The following is a 21,809-nucleotide window of genomic DNA, read 5'->3' on the forward strand; positions in this document are numbered from 1 at the left end:
ACAATAAATAAATAAAATTAATAATAATCTCATCTGGGATTAGAGGTTGGTGTGAGAGAGTTGGCAGGAAATAATTAAAACACATTCACTGGGAGATTTGTTTATCTTTTATTCCTGTTACTTATTCCTCCTACTTTTCTCTAATGCAAATTTCTGCCCATGCTGTAACTATGAGCTGGTGCAAAACACAGCTGGCCCTGAGGGATAGTAAGAAGCATGATGTTTATTTCCCCCCACTACTCCCTTTAGTGGTTGCTCTGCAGAGGTATGCGCTGCTATGCCCACTGATGATATTGGCATATTTGGGAATTAACTGTGTAGGTTCCAGGTGATTGGGAGCAGAAACCACATGTCTTGATACCAAAGGTGAAAATTAAAAAAAGGTAATTGCTTTATAGTGTCCCACAAACAGGTTTTGAGTGTTGTGGTTTGAATGTTAGAAGTGAATTTTTACTGTCATTAGTCACTGTTTGGATGCTGAAGGGGGAGATGTGGTTAGCTTTTTAATGAAGCCGTTTTCTGGAACTGTGAAACTTTGTTTAAAAACAAAAAAGCAAATTTTTGTTGAAAATGTGATCACCATTGGGATACACTGGAATAACTTCTGTTCTTATGGAAGCCATCTTTTGTTCTGGAATAATCTCTTTTGCTATTCTGAAACCTGACTCTGGGGTGCTATTTTTCTTTGGGGTCAGGTTTTTCCAAGTTGTTTTATACACAGAACAGAGCTGTGCAGCTGCCACTCGGCGATACCACGCAGGATTGCAGGTGCATTGCGGAGAGTGTGTCCCATTTTTGGAGAGAGGATGGCATTCAGTAGCCCAACTGGATTTTGCTAAGATGAGCTCTATTCAGTATCAGCAGTTGGAATTGGCAAAATCAGTGCTTGTCAGTGCTGGAGAGAAAAGAGCTCAAAAATCTGTCGTGCTCATCATGAGTGATAATGCATCTGAGCCAGTGGCTGGTCAAACATGCTTTCCTACAGTACTGTGCTCTGCCTCATGAATGGATGAAACTAATAATGTTTCTGAAGAACTCTCCAAGTGTCTTCGAGCTGCTTGTTGTCTCTGATTTTACTCTGTCCTCCCTTCAGGAAGGGGCAAATGGAGTAACGTCGAATTTCTAACTACAAAACTCAGCCTGCAATAGTTACTTTTCCAGAACTAATGCCTTTAAAGATGTTCACAGGTCGAAATTAATTACTTCTTTAGACAGCAGTTGTCTACTTCATGAGTCAACTCTATCTTGCTGTATTTATCAACACTTTTTAATAAGATGACATTTATATTTACAGATAATATTCATATGCACAGAGTAGCAGTGATTCCTAAGGGTTTTTTTTAAAGTGTGTTATCATCATTGTTGCTTTGAATGCTATTTTGTTGTTGCAGCAACATAAATACACACTAATCTCATGGGAGGGGCTGGCTGGTGTCTTCACAGGTCTAGAGAGTGTAGGGAGTGATTTCTGCTGTTCTGTCCCACCTTGCCTCAAAAACCTGTGTGCTGCTGAGAATGAACAAAATGTTCTCTCCACACTTGCATTCTTTCTGCCACTGTTCACTGCTGCCAAGTCAATAAAAAAAAGTGGAATTCTTTAAAGCTGTCCTTTTTTTCTTCTTTTTTTTTTTTTTTTTTTTAACCGTTAATACTTTTTTTGTTTCTGAGCAAAGAGCTGCTGGTGCCAAACATTATACCTGCTCAGGTTTTGCCTTCCACATTGCCTTGCTAATTGGCACTTTTGGCAATGTTTGTTTCTGCAGCTTTTTTTGAGCATAGCAGCTGCCTGTAAAATCTTTCAGGAGGGGAGGAGATGGAGTGGTGTTCACACACACAGCTGTGTTTATTTCCGTATGAGCTAAAAACTGCCCACTCCAAAATGCACAGCCATAAAGGGAGTACCACCAGAGCAGCTGTAGGTCACCTTATGGATGGAATCAGGATTTTATGTCCCTCTCCTGCAACAAGGCCAGCTGCCTCAGGCTCTCAGCAGAGAGGTAAACACCATGAAGAGCAGTGCATTTGTGGGTGTCACTGAGCTGATAATGGTGGGAGGCACCTTGAAAACCTTGATTCATCTCTATAGCTCTTGTGTGAGAGGCCAACTCCTACTTGAGACAAAAATCTCATTAGTTATGGACCAAGAAATCTTGCTGTTAAACAGTGATGCTACAAAATTTGTTTCAACTGTTTTTTATGCTACTCCTTTCCCTGCAACTGGGAGCAGACTAGATCACAGAGAGGGATGTTCACATGTGTGGCAGCTCTGATAGTCTGTGCTGTAATCTGATTATCAGCAGTTCTCCAAGGAAACTTTGAAAGTCCTTTTCTGCTTCTGCAAGTCCTCCAATGAGCTCCCTAAGGAAAATGAAGGATGATTACTGCTGAAAATCTGCAGTCTACTTTTTGTGCTGCAGTGTCTGCCACTAAGTTAGCCCTTCCCATTTCTCTCACAGTTTTCCAAGAATGTATTCTGGTATCTAAGTTATAAAACAATAAAATAATCTTGATTTTGCTATGTTACTTCACAATATGTTAAGTTTCCATGTATTTATTTGCAACAACAACAACCAAAAAAAGCCACCCACCATAAATTTTGGCAGCAATATTTAGCTACCTAGTTATTATTCTAGAGCAACTGTTGATGTGTGATTTATGCACCAAAAAACCAACACCACAATTCTCTTAAAATCAGCTGAGAGTTGGTTCTAGTTAAGCAAACAGAGAGATACATGCAAAGGTTTGAAGTCTTATGCTGCAGCTACAAGACTTCAGTTAAGGATAAAATTTGCAACCATCCACTTCTTTATTCCCTCTGAGCTGCAAGCGTGGTTCACAGTGTAGAAGTTGACGTGACTTGACACATCAGTTTGTGAGGTGCACGTTGCCCAGTAAGTTGTGATCAAATTTTAGACATGTCCATGTTTAACATCTGCTTTCCTAATTTTGGTGGGAATGGAGACAATGTAAATTGAGTACGTTTCCATAGGAGTTTTGTTGTTTAAGTGCCATTTAGCTTTCTTAAAATTGGCCCTTAAAGAACATGCCTTACTTGACAGCTGCTGATGAAAATAGTGCTTGTCTGTGTGCCCTCAAAGGCTCATGTGCCTAAGCTATCATATGATTAATATAGCCACATTTATAAGGAAACTAACGTTTGTTTTCACCCTTTAAGAACTTCATTTTGATGTCTGACCTAGCTAGTATTTTCCTTCTTTGAAAGGTCCTATTTTCATAGCAATTATTTTTCAGTGTGATGGCAGCAGGTAAGAAGCATGCCAATGTCCTAAGATAGCTCAAAATCATTTTCATTTTGGTTTGTGTTTCTTCCCCCAGTTATGAATGTGCTATAAAATAACTCATATATAGCAAAAATAAAGCATTTGACTTGTAATACTCCATTGCATACATAAATATAGTCTGCTTCTTAAATCATATTTTTGAAATAATAATTCACATAGTGTTTATTTCACTTAATGTTTGTCTTCTGCAAGCTTAGCATCATTTGCCTGTTTCTTCTCTTTTCACTTTACATTTTTCTGGTGAAGCAGATAATACTGTGTTGGAAATACTGTCTGGTTTACAAGCAAGTATTTTGTACTGCCAGTTCTGTTCTGGTGGAGGAAAACTCAAGCAGTTTTTGTGCCTGTACTTACATAAAATCAGATCACCTTCTCAACAAGGTGTTTCCCCAGTTTAAATGATTGCAGAGAGCTTCCCACCTTGATGGCAGCTTTCCTCCCTGAAAGAGGAAATGCTTTTATGAACAGGGAAATACAGAGTATTTCTAAATACTGTGCAGTCTAATATCTTAAATCTATTATTTACCCCATTGCTTAATAGCAAAGGAAAATGCCCTTTGTGTAAGCATGTATATACAAGACATGGGATGGCATTTAGATGTAGGGAATGGAAAATTAACTGTTTAGCTATGGAGAATTTTGCCTGCTCACATGTTTTCAGCTTTTGAAAATTCATTGCAGGCTAACATCAGCACACAGCCTTCATTCTGTACATTTTCTTGGCAACATTTTGATTCTGGATGTACATTATTAGAAACAAGGGGCAAAACATGGATTAATAATTAGCAAAACATATGTCCACAGTCATTCAGTTGTAACCTCTCTGCTTGCTTTTGCTATTGTTTTGAGGAAGCCAGAAGGGTTATTCAGTACAGCACAGAAGAGTAAAAAGTAAATGCTAGTATTTCCTCATATGGTGATTGAATAGCTTTAGAAATTTAGGAAATTAAAATGAAGAGGAGGACTTGCAAAGGTGTTAAATCATCTAGTGTGGTGCTGCTTTGTAATGGTTTTGGTTGTATATTGTCTTCCCTTGCAGTAAAAATATACAGAAGTGTAACAATTCCTATTGCTTAGGTAGTGGACTGTTGCTCCAAGGAATGGGAGCAGATAAGATTAGCCCCAAATGAGGTACATAGATCCTTGGTGACAAAATAGTAAAAATGAGCAGCTCCTCCAAATAAGTAAGGTGGGGAAAAGGAACTTCAAGCATATCTTAAGAAAAAAGCTAGGGGGACAACATCTGTTTTAAGAGTCCTCTCCTATAAGGACTTTTCTCAGGATTTTAAATCAGTAAAAGATTAGCTGTATTGCGGAAAAGGGTTATTTTTAGACCTTGTAAGGAAATTAGAGTGGCTGCAGATGGGACCCTTAAGTTCTGCTCAGACTGAAAAAACCAGAACCTAGATCTTTAAAAAAATTCCTTTTTATCTGACTGGGACTGCCCTTGTTCAAATTTAGCTGCTGTCTTCTGGATTATGCATGGAATGAGGGAGAAGGGGGACAGGTATAAATAACTTGTGTTTTTCTGTTCTGTAGTTCTTGCAAGAAGATAGATGGATGTGCTTTTAAGCTCTGTATTGATTTGTTCGCTGTGGCTGTGTTTTTATGAGAAATTTGTGGGTACTGGGGGTGAGGAGAGCTCAAAGTAGGCCTACCTTTCTGGGGAAGCACCATGTGGATGGGGATAACCTGAACAAGAAAAGTACCCCTCTGCTAGGACCTGTGTGGTATGGTTTCAGGAGGGCATTGATAACTGTGCAGCAGCTTATTCTGCTATAATACAAGATAATAATACAAGTGAATATGAAAGCCATTCTTTTGTTACTAGTAACATCTCAATTAGTTTTAGTTTTATGTACGCCACATAGTTTCCTGGTAAGGACTTGCTTTCTGTGGAGAAACACATGAATCACACTGAAGATGCATTGTTTCAATGACAGTCCTGCTGTGTTGCTCTTCAGAAGCTTACGTTCTTGCATTGCTTTTTTACCAGAATTTGGTTTGTTGTGCAAGATGCACTGCCATCTGTCTGTTTGCTCATATGGTGACTGATAAAAACATACCTTATTTTGCTATTTCTTTATTAACGTTCTGCTATCTAATAAAAGATCAACTAAAAACACTAAAGGTAACATATTTATGGATCCCCATAGAAAGGTATAGTTTTTGCAGATTATGATGGACTCCACTGTCGCGGGGTTATAAGTGGGTGAGTGTTTCAGATCCATACACCATTTGGGGAATTACAGATTTGATTCTAACTTGGCACATGATGTAAGATATAGATGGCCCCTTGTTTGTTATTGTTTAAGCTCATGTCAGCACTGAGATACAGTTTTGGCTGACAGACAATGTGAATGAAGGCTGAGTTTATTTGGATGTGAGTGGCAGGAAGGAGAGTCAGCAGTGCCAGCCTCGATGTGCACATGGCAGTCATGCCACACGTGTCCCAGCAGTGTGTCTGTCAGCCCCTCTGCTCCCTGGCACCGCGTGGCACAGCAGTGGTGTGCCTCATGCCAGTTGCCAGATGCAGGGCTGTCTATTAGAATTTTCAGGGGAGAGACATAATTCACTGAGTCCTGGCTTCCTCAGGGGTAAAGTTCAGCAAGTTGATCATCACACTTTTGTCTGCACTGGACTCTCTTGCCACTGTACATCTGAAAAAGATGTGGAGCATAAGCATGAGAAGATGCTGTGAATTATTAATGAAAGTGTTAGTTCATTCTCTGACTGAGAAGGAGGAAGACAGGTTATGTGAACTCTATGCTGATTTCAGTTACTTGGATTAAATTACAAAGTCCCAGAGCATTAGGAACAGTTTGTTTTAATGTTGATTTGACTAGGCTGCAGAGAGGAACATCCCCTGTGAGGGACAAGTGCATTGCCCCAACTTGTGGTCCCCTCCTTTGGGTGGGTAAATTCCTTGCAGGTGTCCACATGTAGCAAAATGTTTTTGGCTGCATGCAGTGCAGAGGCTGAGTGACATTTGCCTGACAAGCTGACATGTCTTTCTCTACGAGCTGTTGAGCAGCAAGAGTATGGACATACCCAGCTAGACTGGCTCCATCATGCTCTGCTGCAGCTGCTGCCCGATGGTCTCCAGCTGGTTCCTGCCAGCTCCAAATCCCAGCGTTAGCAAAGTTTGGTGACTCTGCATGCTCAGCACTGACAGCCCATATGGCATGTGGTGGGCTGACCTGCAGGTCTTTGCTGCTGAGACATCTTGCCTCCCTCCTGCCAGAGTGTGCAGGCTTGCAGTCCATAGGCTGTGGTGTGGACATATGGTGGCTTTGGAGGCAGAAACCTCCTCACCCCTGGACTGAATGTTGAAGGCCTCACAAGAGATGGTTTGTGGTTTGTGAGGAGGTAAAAATAATTGTGCACACGTGCTGGCTGCTTCTGACGGATGCTGTGTGATGGAGTGGGAAGGGACAGCGGCCTGGAGCATGTCTGGAGTGTGCTCCCTGGCCATGCTAAGGTTGTGGGGTTGTGGACTTTATAGAAATAAAGTCGTGGTGACTAGGGTCCCCTTGTATTGCTGAAGGGTCACTTCAGGCAGCTTGAAGAGAAATGGGCCCATGTTGGTATTGAGGTGGTAAATACAGTCTAGCACTTGGGGACAGATGTTGGCAGTGTGGGCTGTAGACAGAGTCTAATGGAGAGTGGCACTTTAAATCTTCTCTTGTAAACTGTGGTAAATGAAAAGCCTGGTCCTTGCAATATTGTCTCCTTGCCCCTAAAATTTCCCACTTTCATTGTGGAAAAGCCTATAATTTCTCTGTTCATGTAAGGTTGATATCACAGTCCACAGAACCCATACTAGTGGTTAATAAAAGGAAGAGATACCAGGATTTGGGCATTATTGTGGGGGAAAAGCAGCATTTAGGGCTATATTTATATATTTAGGAGACAAAGCTGATGTGCTGGAGCTTTCTCAGGTAAAGATACACCTTCAGCTGAAGTCACAGCTAAATGAGCAAATGCTGCTAGACAAAAGTATTTATCCTTGAACTTACTAACTGTTCCATATTGTTGTCCTTTTGTCATATCAGATTTATGGTTGGTCTGGTTATGTATAGCATCTCAGACCTAAAATCAGAGGAAGAGACAGACTGATATTTGACTGTCTGCCTCTAAATATGTTTCTTGCTTGTGCCATTATATATGCAATCTCACTGAAAACTAAATACTTGGGTACTTTATAGAAGAGTTAGACTTGTCTATTTATCAAATTTTATGCCTTAAAATTCTTGCACTTTGTCTTAGATGCAAAGTCTAAACAAGATCACAGTTCATTTCATAATCAGTTTGTAAACATCCTTGATTGGTTTGTTCATTTCAGCCTTCAAATTTATCTACCTGTAAATTCTCTTTGAATAAGCAAATTAATTTTAAATTATTTGGATCTGCATATGTGTTGTTCAACTCTTAATCTTTAAATACAGAGTGGAAAAGATGCTGTGTTTTGTCCCGCCCCATTGAGTGAACAGGTGTAATGGACAGTTCATGCACCTGCTGTGGAGAGGAAGGTAGAACTGCTTCTTGTCCCAGGCAGAGCAGTTCCAGGCTGTCAGCTCTGGGAGGCCACAGGTACACTGGTGCTGGGATGCATGTGTCATCCCCAGGATACATTCTTTCCTCTGCCAACTATTTGGAAGCCTTTTCATTTGTTATTCATGCGGGATTTCAGTCTTTGTCAGAGCAGATGAAAATGCTGCTCAGCACATGTTTCATTTCTCTCTTGGAGACTGAACTATTTCAAGCCATGGAAGTTTCATCCCTCCTGCTTTTCCACAAGAAAAATAGGGATAGCACACTTGCATCCTTTGGGCTCCCTGTCACAGCACAACCCATAGCAATACCATACTGGTTTGAATTAATGCACTTTTATGTGACTCATTATTCACTGGCATAAAGTGAAGGGAGTGTCCTCTACATCACCCATTAGGAATTTCAGGTATAAAAAAAAAGTTGTTTTTTTCTACCATGGATTGCCTTTCTTTTTCTAGTTGATTTTTTTTTTCCTCTCTAACATAAACAGAAATGGGTTTCTGAGTTGCTGCACCATGCAGTCTTCTGAAGGTGTTTTTTTTTCTTCTGTAATGTAATGTGATGACAACAATGTTGTCAGGAATGATTTCCAAAAGAGATGGGTGGTCTGAGAATGCTTGCAGGGTGTGGGGGCCTTGCAGCACTGTGTGATGGGTGTCATCCAGACATACCTGTCTGTGTTTAGACTCACTCAGGAGTGAAGATCATGCTCTTGCACATTAGACAAGGACCACCAAGTCATCAGACTGTAGCCCAGTTCTGTGTGGACATGATGTCGTCCTTATTACAAGTGACAAAAGCATCCCAATTATGGTTCAGATTCACAAAATCCATACAAAGATTTCCTTTTACTAAGGAGTGGTGATCCTGTCAGTAAGAGCATAGGGCTGCCACTGCCGTAAGAGCTGCCACTTCTGGCTGGCAGTGAGTCTGCTGGACTTCTGACAACAGGTATGGTTACCAAAAGTCCACTAGGCTGATCTGATGTCTCTTGGGATGCTCTGGAGGGCTGTGTCCAACCTCTGGCCTGTGCTAGAGAAAGCTGCTTGTGCTTGCAGGTAAGTTTTGATTTGTCTTAACTGCTTGACAAGAATTACTAGAGCTGAGGTTTACCTTCCCACAAATTACCTAGATGTTAGAGCCAAGCTTGGTTACACTGAAAAATATTGAATGTACCTTACCCCATTTTGTACGATTGTTCTTGCAAACAACTTTTTAGTAAGATGCTGTTCATGACCAGGATCTTCCACGTGTTGAGTATACACAAAAGGGTTAAAAAAGGGCAAAGTAAAATGAGCTGGGGACTGTGTTGCCTATGAGCTGGGAGAGAAGATTATAGTTAATAAAATCACAAAGGGTGTGGTTTGAATCTGAAAAAGCTGAATCTGAAAAATCTGAATCTGCACTGATTTTGACCAAGACCTGCAATGCAAGAATTTGGTGACAGTAAAATATGTGAAACATAAGTATAAAATAAGAAAAAATGTTGTGGTGGGTATTGACAGTCTGAGACTTCCTGCCCCACAAGGCAGCAGAAGCAGGTGGCATCAGCAGGGTCACAAAGAGGCTAGTTAAATCCAGGCAATTTATGTGAATATTAAAATAACATGGTAAGGATGTGCCTTTAAATATTCCCAATCCAATAATTGTTGATGCTGGGAGAATACAGTAGCATGGATTCATCATAAGGCGCTTGAACACTCCTTAAATAATATCTGCTGTTGCTACTATTGAAAACAAGACAGTCTGGATGGATCACTTGTCTGACCCTACGGAATGCTGGTTATGTTTGTTTCTGCTGGGTACTATTTTGAAGTCCGTTTGTTTTGGTTTCTTTTAGTTTTTATAGAGATGGGGTATCTCTGTTCTATAACCTTCTTATATTAACACACCTTATCTCAGTGTTTACATACAGATGTACAAAACTATATAAACTTTCTATCAAGTTTTGAAAATGCTTTACAAATCCATTGCCTACACTTTTGCTGTTCCTTTTTGCTTTCCCAGCAAGTCACTGATTGGCTTGTGTAGAACAGCTTCTCTTATGGATCAGATTTCTCTTCAGGATCCTCCAGACACAACTGGGATAACTCCATGTGGAAGGGAAACTGAAACCCAGCAGCTGATGGTAGACCATTTCACCTATTGCTAGCAAATGTGACAAAGCAATACTTGCAGAAATTCAGAAAATTTGTGGGATATTTCGAATAGCCGGAAGGACCCAGTACCTTTGAAATATTTTCCCATATATCCGTTTTCTGAGGCGTTTTCTATGCTGAAAGCTGCCCAGTGAAGCCCTGTTCCTGTGCAGTGGGTAGGTGGCTTGGGACAGTGAAGCAGAAGCTTTGTAGAAGCTCAGCTCAGGAGATGAGAAGACCATTTTTCAAGTATGTAGAAGAAAACTGCTCAGACCCCTACATTACTGAAGGCTGTACATTTATTCTGTGCTTGCAGCAACAACAAGGAGGGCGGACAAGCTTAATGCAAGTCTGCTTAAGGCAGGGGCTGGGGGAGAAGACGATTGAGGGAATCCCTGTGAAACTCATTTAAGTTTTTTCCAACTCAGCTTGAGAACTGGAGCCTGGCACAGCATTAGCTCAGACTTTGGGGGTCAAAAGCAAGAAAGCTTAGAGTTGGGTCTGATATTTTGTTGTTGTTTTCGTCAGAAGGGAAGCGTTAGCCCTGGGTAGGAGCACTCTGACTGTTCTTTTCTTCAGCTTGCTGACTCAGGTCCCAGAATTTCTGAGCCATCACTCTCTTCTTAACAGAGCTTAGCTCAGCTTTTGCCTGGAGCTCTGCTGTAAAGAAGACCTTTTTACAGACCACTGCCATAAGTGGAGGGAGTGAGGAAGGCAGGCAGGTAAATTCATGCTGACCGTAGCCATATCTTTTTAATTAACTTGCTTGTTGAAAGGATTTACAAGGCTTCTTTTGCTCGCATCATACTGCAGATTCTGCAGGAAAAAAAAACCAAACCAAACAAAAAAAACCCCCAACCACATAGTGAGAGGTGACTTCTTTTGATTGACTGCTTAAATATTCTCCAAAATGAATTACCTGTCATACTGCATATAGGAAGAATAGTTTCTGTCTTGTGATGGAGAGACTGAACCACAACTGACTGCTACCTGAGAGATGCTGCAGGAAACACAGGTCCCAGGGATTTTTAGTTCTGCATTTTGAGGTGGCCTAGCTATTGATTAATTTTGTTCAGTTAGTGAGACTTGAACAGCAACTTGCATAATTTTGCTTGTGATTTGTATGCAAGATTATAAAGACATTGGCTCTAGAAAGCTTATGAATGGCTGAATTGTTACGTGATGAAATAATTAAGGGAAATTTAAAATCATTCACAGTTTACCTTTATCTCAATGTTGATCACTCTGTGTCTCACTTGAAAAAAAAAATCCTTATATGCCTGCATTCTTACTTGGTTTTTGCTTTTAATTCTAAAGTAGTATATATTTTAAAAATATATATTTCTCCCTTACAAATGTTGCCTTTCCGTTTATTGGCCACTCATATTGATAAACTTAAAGATAAGAAAAACACAACCAAGGTAGGGGTAAGATTGAAAAGAAAGTATCAGTGAGATACAGTCATTATCCCAGGATAGATACCAACCACAGCAACTCCCCACATACTTTCTCTTTTGCTGTTGTTGGCTTCAGACCTTGCTTCATTTAAATTGCACCTGGCATACTTAGTACACGTAGGTTGCAGACATTCCTGTTTGCTGTAGAGAAGCACAGGTTTGAAAAGTGCTTGCCACTCTAGCTAAGCAGGAGAGATTCTCAGTGCCAATTTCTTCTTGCAGCTAGAGAAATTACCATCTATGTTTTCAGATGGGTTTTGCATATATCTTGTCTCTTGGTTGCAAATTATATCAGTGTCTTGCAGAATGAAACTGGGCAAGTTCTACTGCCAGGACGACCCACATGTGAGAGGGAAGTCTCAGGCAGAAGTCTTGTTGTGCTGATGTACAGCAGGAATGGAGCAGTACCAGTTCTTCTTGAGTATTGCATCTCATGGGTCAACTTGCACTGTCAAACTGTTCTACCCTAGACCTATTTAATCACCACTTTGCACTTGCTGGATAGGATTGCAGAGCTGGTTTTTCTCCTGGAACCATTCCCTGACTACATCCATCTGAACAATTGGGAGCCCATACCTTTAGATCCTTCACAGTTCTGACCTACAGTGCTCCCACTTTTAATCCAGTTCTTAAACAACAGAATTGTATTGTCTGAACCGCAGTCACCCTGTGAGGGGTTCAAAATATGGTGCTGATCTGGACCTTCTTTGGAGTGGTTGATGTGACTGTTTGCTCTTAAGAGTGTGCCATGAGAAAAAAGTTACATGTGCATCTATTTAGCCTAAAGCCTCCCTGCCTGGGAAGCCAGAATCTATTTCCTTGAATCCCACAAACCAGTGTGTGCCCATCACCATTTCCACATGTGACCTCAGCCCTGGACAGGAGGACTTTCAGGACTGCTTCTCTGGGTTAAGAGCTGAGTTATATTTCTCTTCTAATTACCATGTTGCCGATATGCTGTTCTACAGCTGCTCTTAGACCAAACCTCAGCTGTTGTCTATCTTCAGTGTCTCCTGCAAACATCAGACTGAAGTGTGAGTCTGGATTTTCTGCAAGGTCTGTGCTTCTAGAGGCCTCTGCATTTCTGTAGTTCTGCTTTGTGGATGCCAGAACTGATCTATACATACTCAGATACTTGTGATACTGAAACACCAGAATAGGTATCAGTGACCTAGCAAGATGCGGCACAAAAAAGGAGCAAGGTTCTTTTCCCTTGTGACTAGGACAGGATTAGGACACAGGCTTTATGTTCTGCCTAAAAAATTGCCATTCTGGAAAAACCTGTAAAAGCTGGGGTGTCGTGAATGTTTGTGGAAACTGAGGATCATGTGTGTTTAAGGTTTCTGCTATTGAACCTCAGGGCAGAAGAGAGTTTGAATATCTAATGCAAAACACTTTTAACAACTGCTTCATTGAGCAATAACTCTTCATACAGCTAGTCTCTGCTTGTTTTGCATTTGCCCTAGGATCTGTAAATCACAGTATTCACAGGCAAGCATGGGTTGAGCATGTAAAAACACATAGGCAAAGAGTTGAAGACTTGGGAATGGAATATACAAGCTCCTCTACTAATTTTCTTGTTTAAGATGTCTCTGCTGGAGAATATACTTTGCTGTAGAGGAGACTAAGTTTTCCTCCTCTCTGGTATTTTGCTGTGCCTTGCCCACATGAGAGACTTGTGTCCAAATGCAGCTTCTGGGGTGTGTGCAGCTGGGGAATCACATGTGGCACAATTCTAAAAATGATCCATGTATGTGCTGCTGCAATTTCCGGAATTCAGTTCCCGATGTATGGCTCAAAGCACATTTTAGCAAAATTCCCTTCTTCCCTGAGTTTGCTGAGTTAGATTAGATTTTTTTCTGTAATTGAAGAGCTGTTTACTAGACAGAATTTCAAGTCCTCCTACATGTAATATAAAACAAACAAACAAAAAACAAAACAAAAAAAATCTAAACCAACCTACCATACCAAAAAATATAGGAATAAATTCTTTTACTTAGCTAACAAATTATTAGATCCTATGTTTTCCTTTCTTTTCTTCATTTTCTTCTATCTGTTGGACTGAATTTACTTCCTGAATTATGTTATTAATCGTCACTAAAGCTCAGAAGCAGCCAGTGAGTTTGCTTGAGGTACTTGAGCCTGCATAGCTTTGAAATTGGCAGAAGCATACTCACAAGGCCGTTTGTACCAGGTCAGTTTCATCTCTTCAAGCCACAACAAAATGGAGATCTCAGACCTTGTTTAGATTGTCAGCATTATTTTTATTAACTTTGTCTCAATTCTCACCTCAATTACATTTGTTTCTTGCTATTGGGAAGCTCTCCTCATTGTGCCTGAGAATGGTGACTGTAACAGATTTTACTTTTAAACCCATGATGAGGCACACCACAGTCAGGCCTCATTTTTGTGGTTGATCCACTCATACTTGGGACTGCAGTGCACCTAAAAGAGATGTCTCCCTCCGCAGGATCCCCTCCCACCCATCTGTCCGTACCCATCCCTGGGGGCATGCTATGCTCTCAGGTCTCTCCTTGTACAGGGGATGTATTGAAAGCAGGGAAGCGTACCTCTTGTTACAGTGCTCCCGAGACAGCACAGAGCTGTGCTGAACAAATTAGAAGTGGGTAAATAAATTCAGTTTCCTTTACACTTGGTTGCAATGATAGAGATTGATACCCTGCTAACTGCAGCCTGCCCTGAGACAGGGGCTGTCCTGAGCTTCAGGACACATCCTGAACTTCACATGGAGGCTGGCAATAATTTTTCAGTAAGCATTCACTGGGACTCAGTAAAAATTGCCTGTCTTTAGCTTAAAAGAATAACTTTATATCCTTCAGTAAGCAGTGATGGGAGTGATGCTTTAAAATCTCTCTGTTTGAAAGGGAGTAGTTAATATTTTCCTAAAAGCTCACATGTTTAAAACTGCTGCCCCAGCTGCAAACTCTGCCAGCAACATGTTTTTCTATTTTTTTCTTTCTTTTTTTTTTTTTTTTTTGCCATGCTTCATTGTTTCAGAAATTTTATAATTATCATTAGGCCAGGAATCTTGTGATGGGCCTCTATGCATCATGGCCTGTGTTGGATTCCTGCCTTATATTGCTGTTCGTAGCCTTTCACTTATATCTTTATAGCAGCTTCATGCTCTGCCCTCCACTGAACAAGAGACGGCAAATGTCAGTGTATAAGGCAGAGCTAGGGGAGGAGGAATTGCAATGAAGCTCTTTCTGCATTCTTGGAAAATTGATATTAGGACTGTACTAAAAACGAAGGTATTTGTGTTCTTGAAGGAGAAAGCAAAGTGGTATTAGCTTGTATGATGGAGCTCTGTCATAGAAGACAGCCAGTCTTCTCTGTCAGTCAGTGTATCTCTGACTCAAATTCACATGGTGCCTGCCCTCATTAATTTCTTGATTTTCTTTTTCTTTGCTAATCTGCTTAGCTTTTAAGTACTTTCCTGCACATACTATCAGAGCTCAATCAAATATAATTGGAAAAATGTGACTAGTTTCTTGAGGCGTTGTCAGCCCAAGTCAGATGGGGGTCAGCAAAGCAGTGTGTTGTTCATATGCCTAAGCTCCACCTATCTGAGTAAACAAAATAAAATGCTGTTTGGACTGTAGAAAACTCAAAGCAGACTCAGGAAGAGGCATCTCTGTAGCCCCAGATGAGTCAGATCTTCTGTCCTGAAGTGAGATCTGTGATCAGGCTCCCCCCTGCACTGAAGGTGGGCAGGGAAGAAGGAACAGGAGCCCTACTGCAGAGCCAACAATTCTGGCTTTGCCGAGTCAGTCAGCAAACCACAGAACTGCTGCTGGTTTGGCCTCTGCCTCTCATTTGGCTTCATCTCGGCAGCCACCCACCCAAGAGGACAGTGCTCTTTTTCTGTACCTGCAGCATGAGCTTCAGGCAAATGCTGCTTATTGGTTCAATCTGCCATGTGTGGGTTGGAAGAAAGCATCGCACCCAGAGAACCCATTGCTGCTGGAATTTGCAGCGGAGAGGTCTTGTAGCCAGCTGAGCACCATTCCTGACAGTGTCCATGCCTCCTCTGGTCCCCCCACCCTGCTGGCTTCCATACAGTAGCTGTTGGTGTCTGGGTTTGTCAGGCAGAGATGTCTGCTCTGGCTGCATCTCAGGCTTCTACCCTCACCTCCCCAGGGGGACATCTGAGCTCAGAAATTGCTCGCTCGTACAGTGCTTCTGGAGGTGCTCTTCACCTAAAAAATTCTCTAACCCTGCCTTTGCAAGATGTTGGGTAATCTAAAATTTTATACACATGCCTGCAAATGAGGAATCTACAGTGGTACAGGGGAGTTTAGAGACCAGCTGCAAAAAAAGCTGAAGGCAGGACAGAAAATCCAAGGCCAATATCAGATTCAGCTAATTACATCCTCACTGATGACAGATCCAGAGGTTGTCAGAGAGCCACAGTTCAGCTTCAGTCACTTGGACACCCTTGGGGTTTGTGATAAATAGGATGCTGATTTAAGAGGAGCTTGGTAGTGCTGTGCTGAAGTTTGCATTGAAGAGAGACTTTACTACTGCTTAATGTACCTAGCTTCTTAAAACTACATATTTTTAACTGCTTTTTACTTGTTTGTTCCAGGTTGCATGTCTGGTTGGACTTGATGCATGGCATTTGCATGACACTAAACAGCCTAGCTGTGGATGTGTCACTGAGCAAACATGGCCTCCCCAGCAAATACTAACGGCAGTGCTACAGGTAACCGACCGGCAACGCTCCCCGCTTTGGATTATTAATTAAAAGAATTCTTACATTGTGCGAGCAGGAAAAGGAAGTAATGGCAGTTTAAATACTGAAAAACAGTTTCCTGGTAGATCAGAGCCCATCTGTTCGCTCCCCATCCCCCACCTCAATAATCTTTTAAATATTTATAGTGTGCAAATTAGTTTGGGAAGACTTAAGGGCTGGCACTCAGTCACTCAGCATGCAGTGTTGTCTGCTCTCAAGGACCTACATGGGCTTACTCTAGGCTCTGGGAGGCCTAGGGCTTTGCTGCAGAATCATGTGGCTGTTACACTGAGTCTGTAATAATTTGTGAGATTAATTAACTCTTAATGCATCAAATCCCCAGCCCTTCCTGATCACTCTTACTGATCAGTCTAATTTTTGTTGCTTGCTTCTCTGCAAAGCATAAAAACATTTCTCAAGCAATATCCTGAAGAGGTGTTCACTTTTTTGTTATTTTTAAGAACTTCCTTAACTGTCTGTTTTGGTTGTGTTATACTCTGTGATATGGATTGCTTGGCATGTTCAAAGGTTGCTGAGGAGGGCTGGCAGGTCAGGAGGGGACAGAAATTGCAGAACAACTGATAACAACACATCAGCAGTGTTCCTCCTGCAGTTATGTCAATATTTTCCTCTTCTGATCACTGCACAAACATAGTTTTAGCCCACTAAAGCTGAGGTTGTTACAGTAGGATTACACGGAAAATGTCAAGTACATGGCAGGAACTTGTGAGTTGCTCACTGTGCTCACTGTAGAATTATTCTAATTAGAGCATGGGATTAAAATATTTTGTGTGCAGGATATTAGAAATATGGAGTGTCACTATGTGCAGTTTATGCAAAACAAGTGTTTTTTAAAAACTAGCGAAAGTTGAATTAAGTCTTTGAATTACTATTATCTGTTGATGATTTAAGGTTAAATTTACCAATGTTGTTGAATTTTGAGACTGCTGAAATAAGGTATTTCTATTCCCTTCCCCCATCCCCTTTTTATATAATTGGAAGTATATTCTTTAAGACAGAAACCATATCCTTTTGTAACCTTCAGTAACCTTTTTGAGAAGGTGGACTGCAAAACCTCTCGTGTCTGACTTAACTGTAGCTGTTTGCTGCCTAAACCCCCCATGTAACTTGACTTTTGTTTGTAATATGCCTTTAACTTAAGTCATGCAGAAAAATTTCCTCTGCTTACAAGGAAAGAAAAATTGTGCATGGAGTGTTACTGATTGCTTTACTAATCTTTTTTCTCCCTGCAGTAGAGTTGTCTATTGAAAAAGTTGGTGGGCTGATGTGTAAGTCTAAAATAAGCTAAATGCTTGTGCTGTTACTGCAAGATGAAGTTTTAGTTTTCAGGATTGTTATGCAAACAAGGCTTCTTGCAGGATAAAGCTGTTTGTTCCCTTATTCGTAGAAAGACGCTCTAATAAATTATGAGTATTTAATTCAGAACTAAATTGGACAACATTTTGCAGATACTGTCAGGACTTGTTGGCTTTGCAAACCCTTGAGGCCGGTGTTCTAACATGCAGCTATGTACGCCCGTGTCTCCAAATCCTCAGCAGTTCATAATAGACAAAATATTGGGTGGCAAATGCCTGTGATTTGTTGTGCTGCTGTGCTGCCTGGGAGAGAATGCCTTTGGATGAGCAGGAACTGATCTGGGCGTTGGAGGTACTGAAGCAAGTTTCTTAATTGCATGGAGCTCTACGAGTGGAAAGACAGACTTCAGGGGTGGTGTTTTCTGCGCCCTCTGAATCAATCAGCAGCAGGAAAAAGAACTAGAAAGACTTGTTAGGGACTACTAAGCCGCATTTATCTTACTTGAATATTTTGGCAAGTCTGACCACATGTTCAGCTTCATTCAAGTATGAAGTGACTAAGAAGCAAGCAGTGGTTTGCTTTGGTTAACTCGAGAATGTGAGTACTTGCACTATCAAATAATTATGCCTATGTGCCATTTCGGTAATTTTTTTTCAGTGTACAAGCCTATATGGACTACTGCTGCTGCAGATGAAATCTGTTGGGGAATGCTTGAATTTGGAACGTGTTTCCATGAAAGGATCTAGCTGCTTTGTATTTGCATAGAGATTTTTTTAAAAGGGATATTTATGGGAAGTAGATTTGCTGTAAATATTGTAGTGAGTGTGTATAGGAGATAAACTACAAAGCAAGTGATGACTTTATCATGAAAGCACCTATCATAAGTTTCTCCGTCTCTTGCCTATCTCAGTAAAGACATTAACCCTAAATGTGGTGAATAAATGACAGAGACTGTGATTTATGCTTCAGTATTGTTTGTCAATAGTTTTGTTTGCTGCTGACTTCAAAATTTTATCACTCTGTTCACAGTTTCTTTGCACAGAGGTCTTGTAGTGAACTGTATTTCTTTGGGCTGCAAGCTTATTTGTTCCTTTTTATCCAATTTGGAAGTTTTTGTGACTTCTTACTGATTTTGGACTAGGCTGTCAAAGCTGTGCTGTCTGCTCAGAAAAGAGCTGAATAAATTGGTGCTTGGATAAAAATTTGCTGTATTTTATGAGGTGCTGGATAGTGTTTAGTTATAGGTTCTGGATAACTGTTTAGAGTTTTCCCTGGTGGCATGTGAGCTCACTGCTCAGTCCAGTAAACTCACCAGGGTTAAGCAGTGCAGTGCAAGTCCAGAGCATGCTGTGCAGTCATCCAAGAAGCTGCCTTGGGAGCTGGGAAATACCCTGTTGGGAGTCTGCAGTTGGTTTGGTACACGATACAAATTAATTTCTCTTTGCATAGTACAAGAAAAAAATAAATGAGGTGATTGTTTCTCTAAATAGTATTAGTGTCTCCATTAACTGCTGGGTGAAACTTCCAGTAATTGTTAGCTTCTGTGCTTGCTAGGACTGATGCATAATTCATCTATTTAATGAGGCTCTGCTAGCATTTCTGTAGTGACATCTGTAGAAATGTCTCCCAGTCAGCTACAAAAAGCACAGTGCATGAGCAGAAAACTCACAGGGCAGTTTGGAAATAGCTCTGGATGGATTTTCACTCCTTTCACTAACAACCTCTTTGTGAAAACTTGCTTTTCAAAACGCAGGTTCTGAAAGGCACTGCATGGAATAAACTTCCAGTCTAATTCTATTTATTCTGATGTGGAAAACAAGGAAGCAGCAAAACAAACATAGGATTTAGATTTAGAAAAGATAAAGGATTAAAAACTGGTTTTGTCATTAACCATAATAAAAAACATGTTCTATTTTACTTCCCTATGGACCTCATTCTCTATATCCAGAGACTGGAGAATTGTTAGTTTTTTCTTAACAGACATAAAAAAGCATTTCCACTTTTCTTGAGTAGGATGGGCTGCAGGGGTCAGTATAGCAAGGCTGTTGCACAAACCCTTTCTTTACTTCTGCTGTAAAGCAAATGCATATTATTTTCTGTATGCAGGGTCGGAGATTTCCCTGCTCTTTTCTCTTTCCTCCCTTTTGTCTCTGCCTTCTCCTCAGTGTAGTGTGTGGATTTATGTTTCCATGCCTTCCCACTCCATTTTTAACATGCTTCTCTACATACAGAAGCACAGCATCCTGCAAACACATTCATTTGAACTGTTTACCTGCATGTTTAACTCTGCTCCATGCTTTAGGTTCCTGCACAATTCTTAAAGCAGTGGCATTGCAGCACCTGTACACCATTTTCACCGTTAGTGCACCTGTAAAGCAAGGAACTGCTGCTGTGATAGCCAGTCTGCAGCTGTCGAGTGTCTTTGCTTCCAGTGTACTCTTTTCACTCTTTTCACTCACTGATCTGGGCATCCACCTCCATTCCTTGCAGCAAGCCAGGGCTGTGGGACCAGAGGTGCTTTGATGAGAGATACAAACCATATCTGGACCACTGTTTCCTCTGCAGCAGCCTGGCATCCTCTAGTTACTTCATATGTGCACAGTTACACTGGAGCTTCTGGTCAGATTTTCTTTGTATCTGAGCTGTTTTCTTAACTCTTACATAAAGTTATAACTATACACCAGTTAGTCAGAGAATGAGGCCATTATGAAAAGCTGCTGCCTGAATTAATTTTGTTTGAGATACTAACGTCAGCATGACTCAAAGACCAAATGTTTAATAAATGTGTTTTCCATCTGCTGGTATATAAATGCTTGAGCAACTGTTGAAAAGTATTATGAAAACCCCAGTTAACTTATTAACCCTTTTAATTGAGGCCAGTAAATACAACATTTACTTACAGCAAATGTTTTAATCGTACACATCCTCTGCATTGATTTGTAACAACTCTTACCAAAGATGTTTAGACACACTTTTCTTTCAGTTACTGTATTATTGGATTTACAGTCCCTCTGTAAATTGATTCCATTTTCTTCATTCATTTTAGGTAATATGCACAGAATTTTGCATTATTTCTTGCCTCATGATGTAAATATAGTCCAAGCAGAAAGTGTGCACCAGAACATTACTGCTGTTACTAACTTGTACAGAATATCCACCATTCTTCATTACAGACCATCCATCTGGGAACTTACACACCTAAATGAGTTAGCAGTTGAAAGTGTTTGATTGCCACGTAGTAGCCATCTGCTGGAGCCTTTCCTCCTGAGTGGTGCAGGTGCCTGCCCTGGGAGCCAGCTGCCAGCCGCTCTCACTGCTTCCTGCGTGGTGGCTGTCACTGTGGCATGGCTGCAGTGCTACTGCCACAACCAGCTCTGCGCTCAGCAGCCTCTGAGTTTACTTTGTTTAGCAGATGCAAGTGACCAGGATTCAGGAGAGGTTGTCTTTTTACCTAATCAGTCATGCAAGGACAATTTGTTTGAGTCAGGACTGTGTGATGACAGACTATTTAAACCTATTCCTCCCCTACCATGCTCCCTGCTCCAAGCCTGTTTCAAATAATTTTCAGAATTAATGGAGATGAGCGTATGCCCAAGTGTGTGTTTTAGTAGCTGGTGAAAGGCTCTTGCCATTAGGAGAGCCTGCTCCATTGGCCTGCAGTCTTGAGCTTCTGGGATGGGCAGACAGCTGTCACTGGGATCCAGCAGGAGCCTCACCCACAAGTGATCCTGTGAGTCACTCTGGTGGTGCCCAGTATTTAAAAACAAGCTAGGGTGGGACCCTGAAATCTGTGGGGAGAAGGGTGAGTGAGCCTCCAGTGATTTCACATAATCTCTATCGTAAGTCATATCAAAATTTTCATCAGTGCGCTGTAGTACATTCACTGATGCCAGATTTGCCTTAAGGACAGATGGCTGGGGCTGAAGCACGTGATCTCACAGTGAATGCATCTTTTTACTTGAATTAGTAATTGCTTCTGCAACTTCTAGTTGATGACTGTAATCCAAAGATGCATTTGCCCCTGCAGCAGAAAGCTTAAAAATTTAGTGACTTGCGTTTGCCCAACTTAAAGGCCTTTATGGACTGCAGAGGGCCAGTGACCACACATCTTCTTTTACTCAGGAGTTGTTGCCCAAAGTTGTTGACCAGTGCTACAGGTCTGATTTTGGATTCTGGTGGAAAGGTAGGCATCAGGAAGAAGTACCTTAAATACAAAAAAAGAATACCTTAAATACAGTGTCATTGGAAGTTGGGGACATAGGAGTCTGCTCTGGATAGCCCAGTC

At 41.1% G+C, this 21,809-nt stretch overlaps 1 protein-coding gene across 3 annotated transcripts in view; it reads left to right on the forward strand.

The window, feature by feature from the left end:
- Positions 1–21,809, forward strand: part of KANK1 (KN motif and ankyrin repeat domains 1) — a 129,672-nt gene that overhangs the window by 63,592 nt on the left and 44,271 nt on the right. For all 3 annotated transcript variants that reach the window (XM_063181142.1, XM_063181144.1, XM_063181143.1), the window contains one exon: positions 16,061–16,177. In XM_063181142.1, coding sequence (XP_063037212.1) covers positions 16,141–16,177 — 37 coding nt within the window. In that variant the 5' untranslated portion in view covers positions 16,061–16,140. The remainder of the gene's footprint in view (positions 1–16,060; positions 16,178–21,809) is intronic.

Source organism: Melospiza melodia, chromosome Z (genome assembly GCF_035770615.1).
Source record: "Melospiza melodia melodia isolate bMelMel2 chromosome Z, bMelMel2.pri, whole genome shotgun sequence".
Lineage (NCBI taxonomy): Eukaryota > Metazoa > Chordata > Aves > Passeriformes > Passerellidae > Melospiza > Melospiza melodia.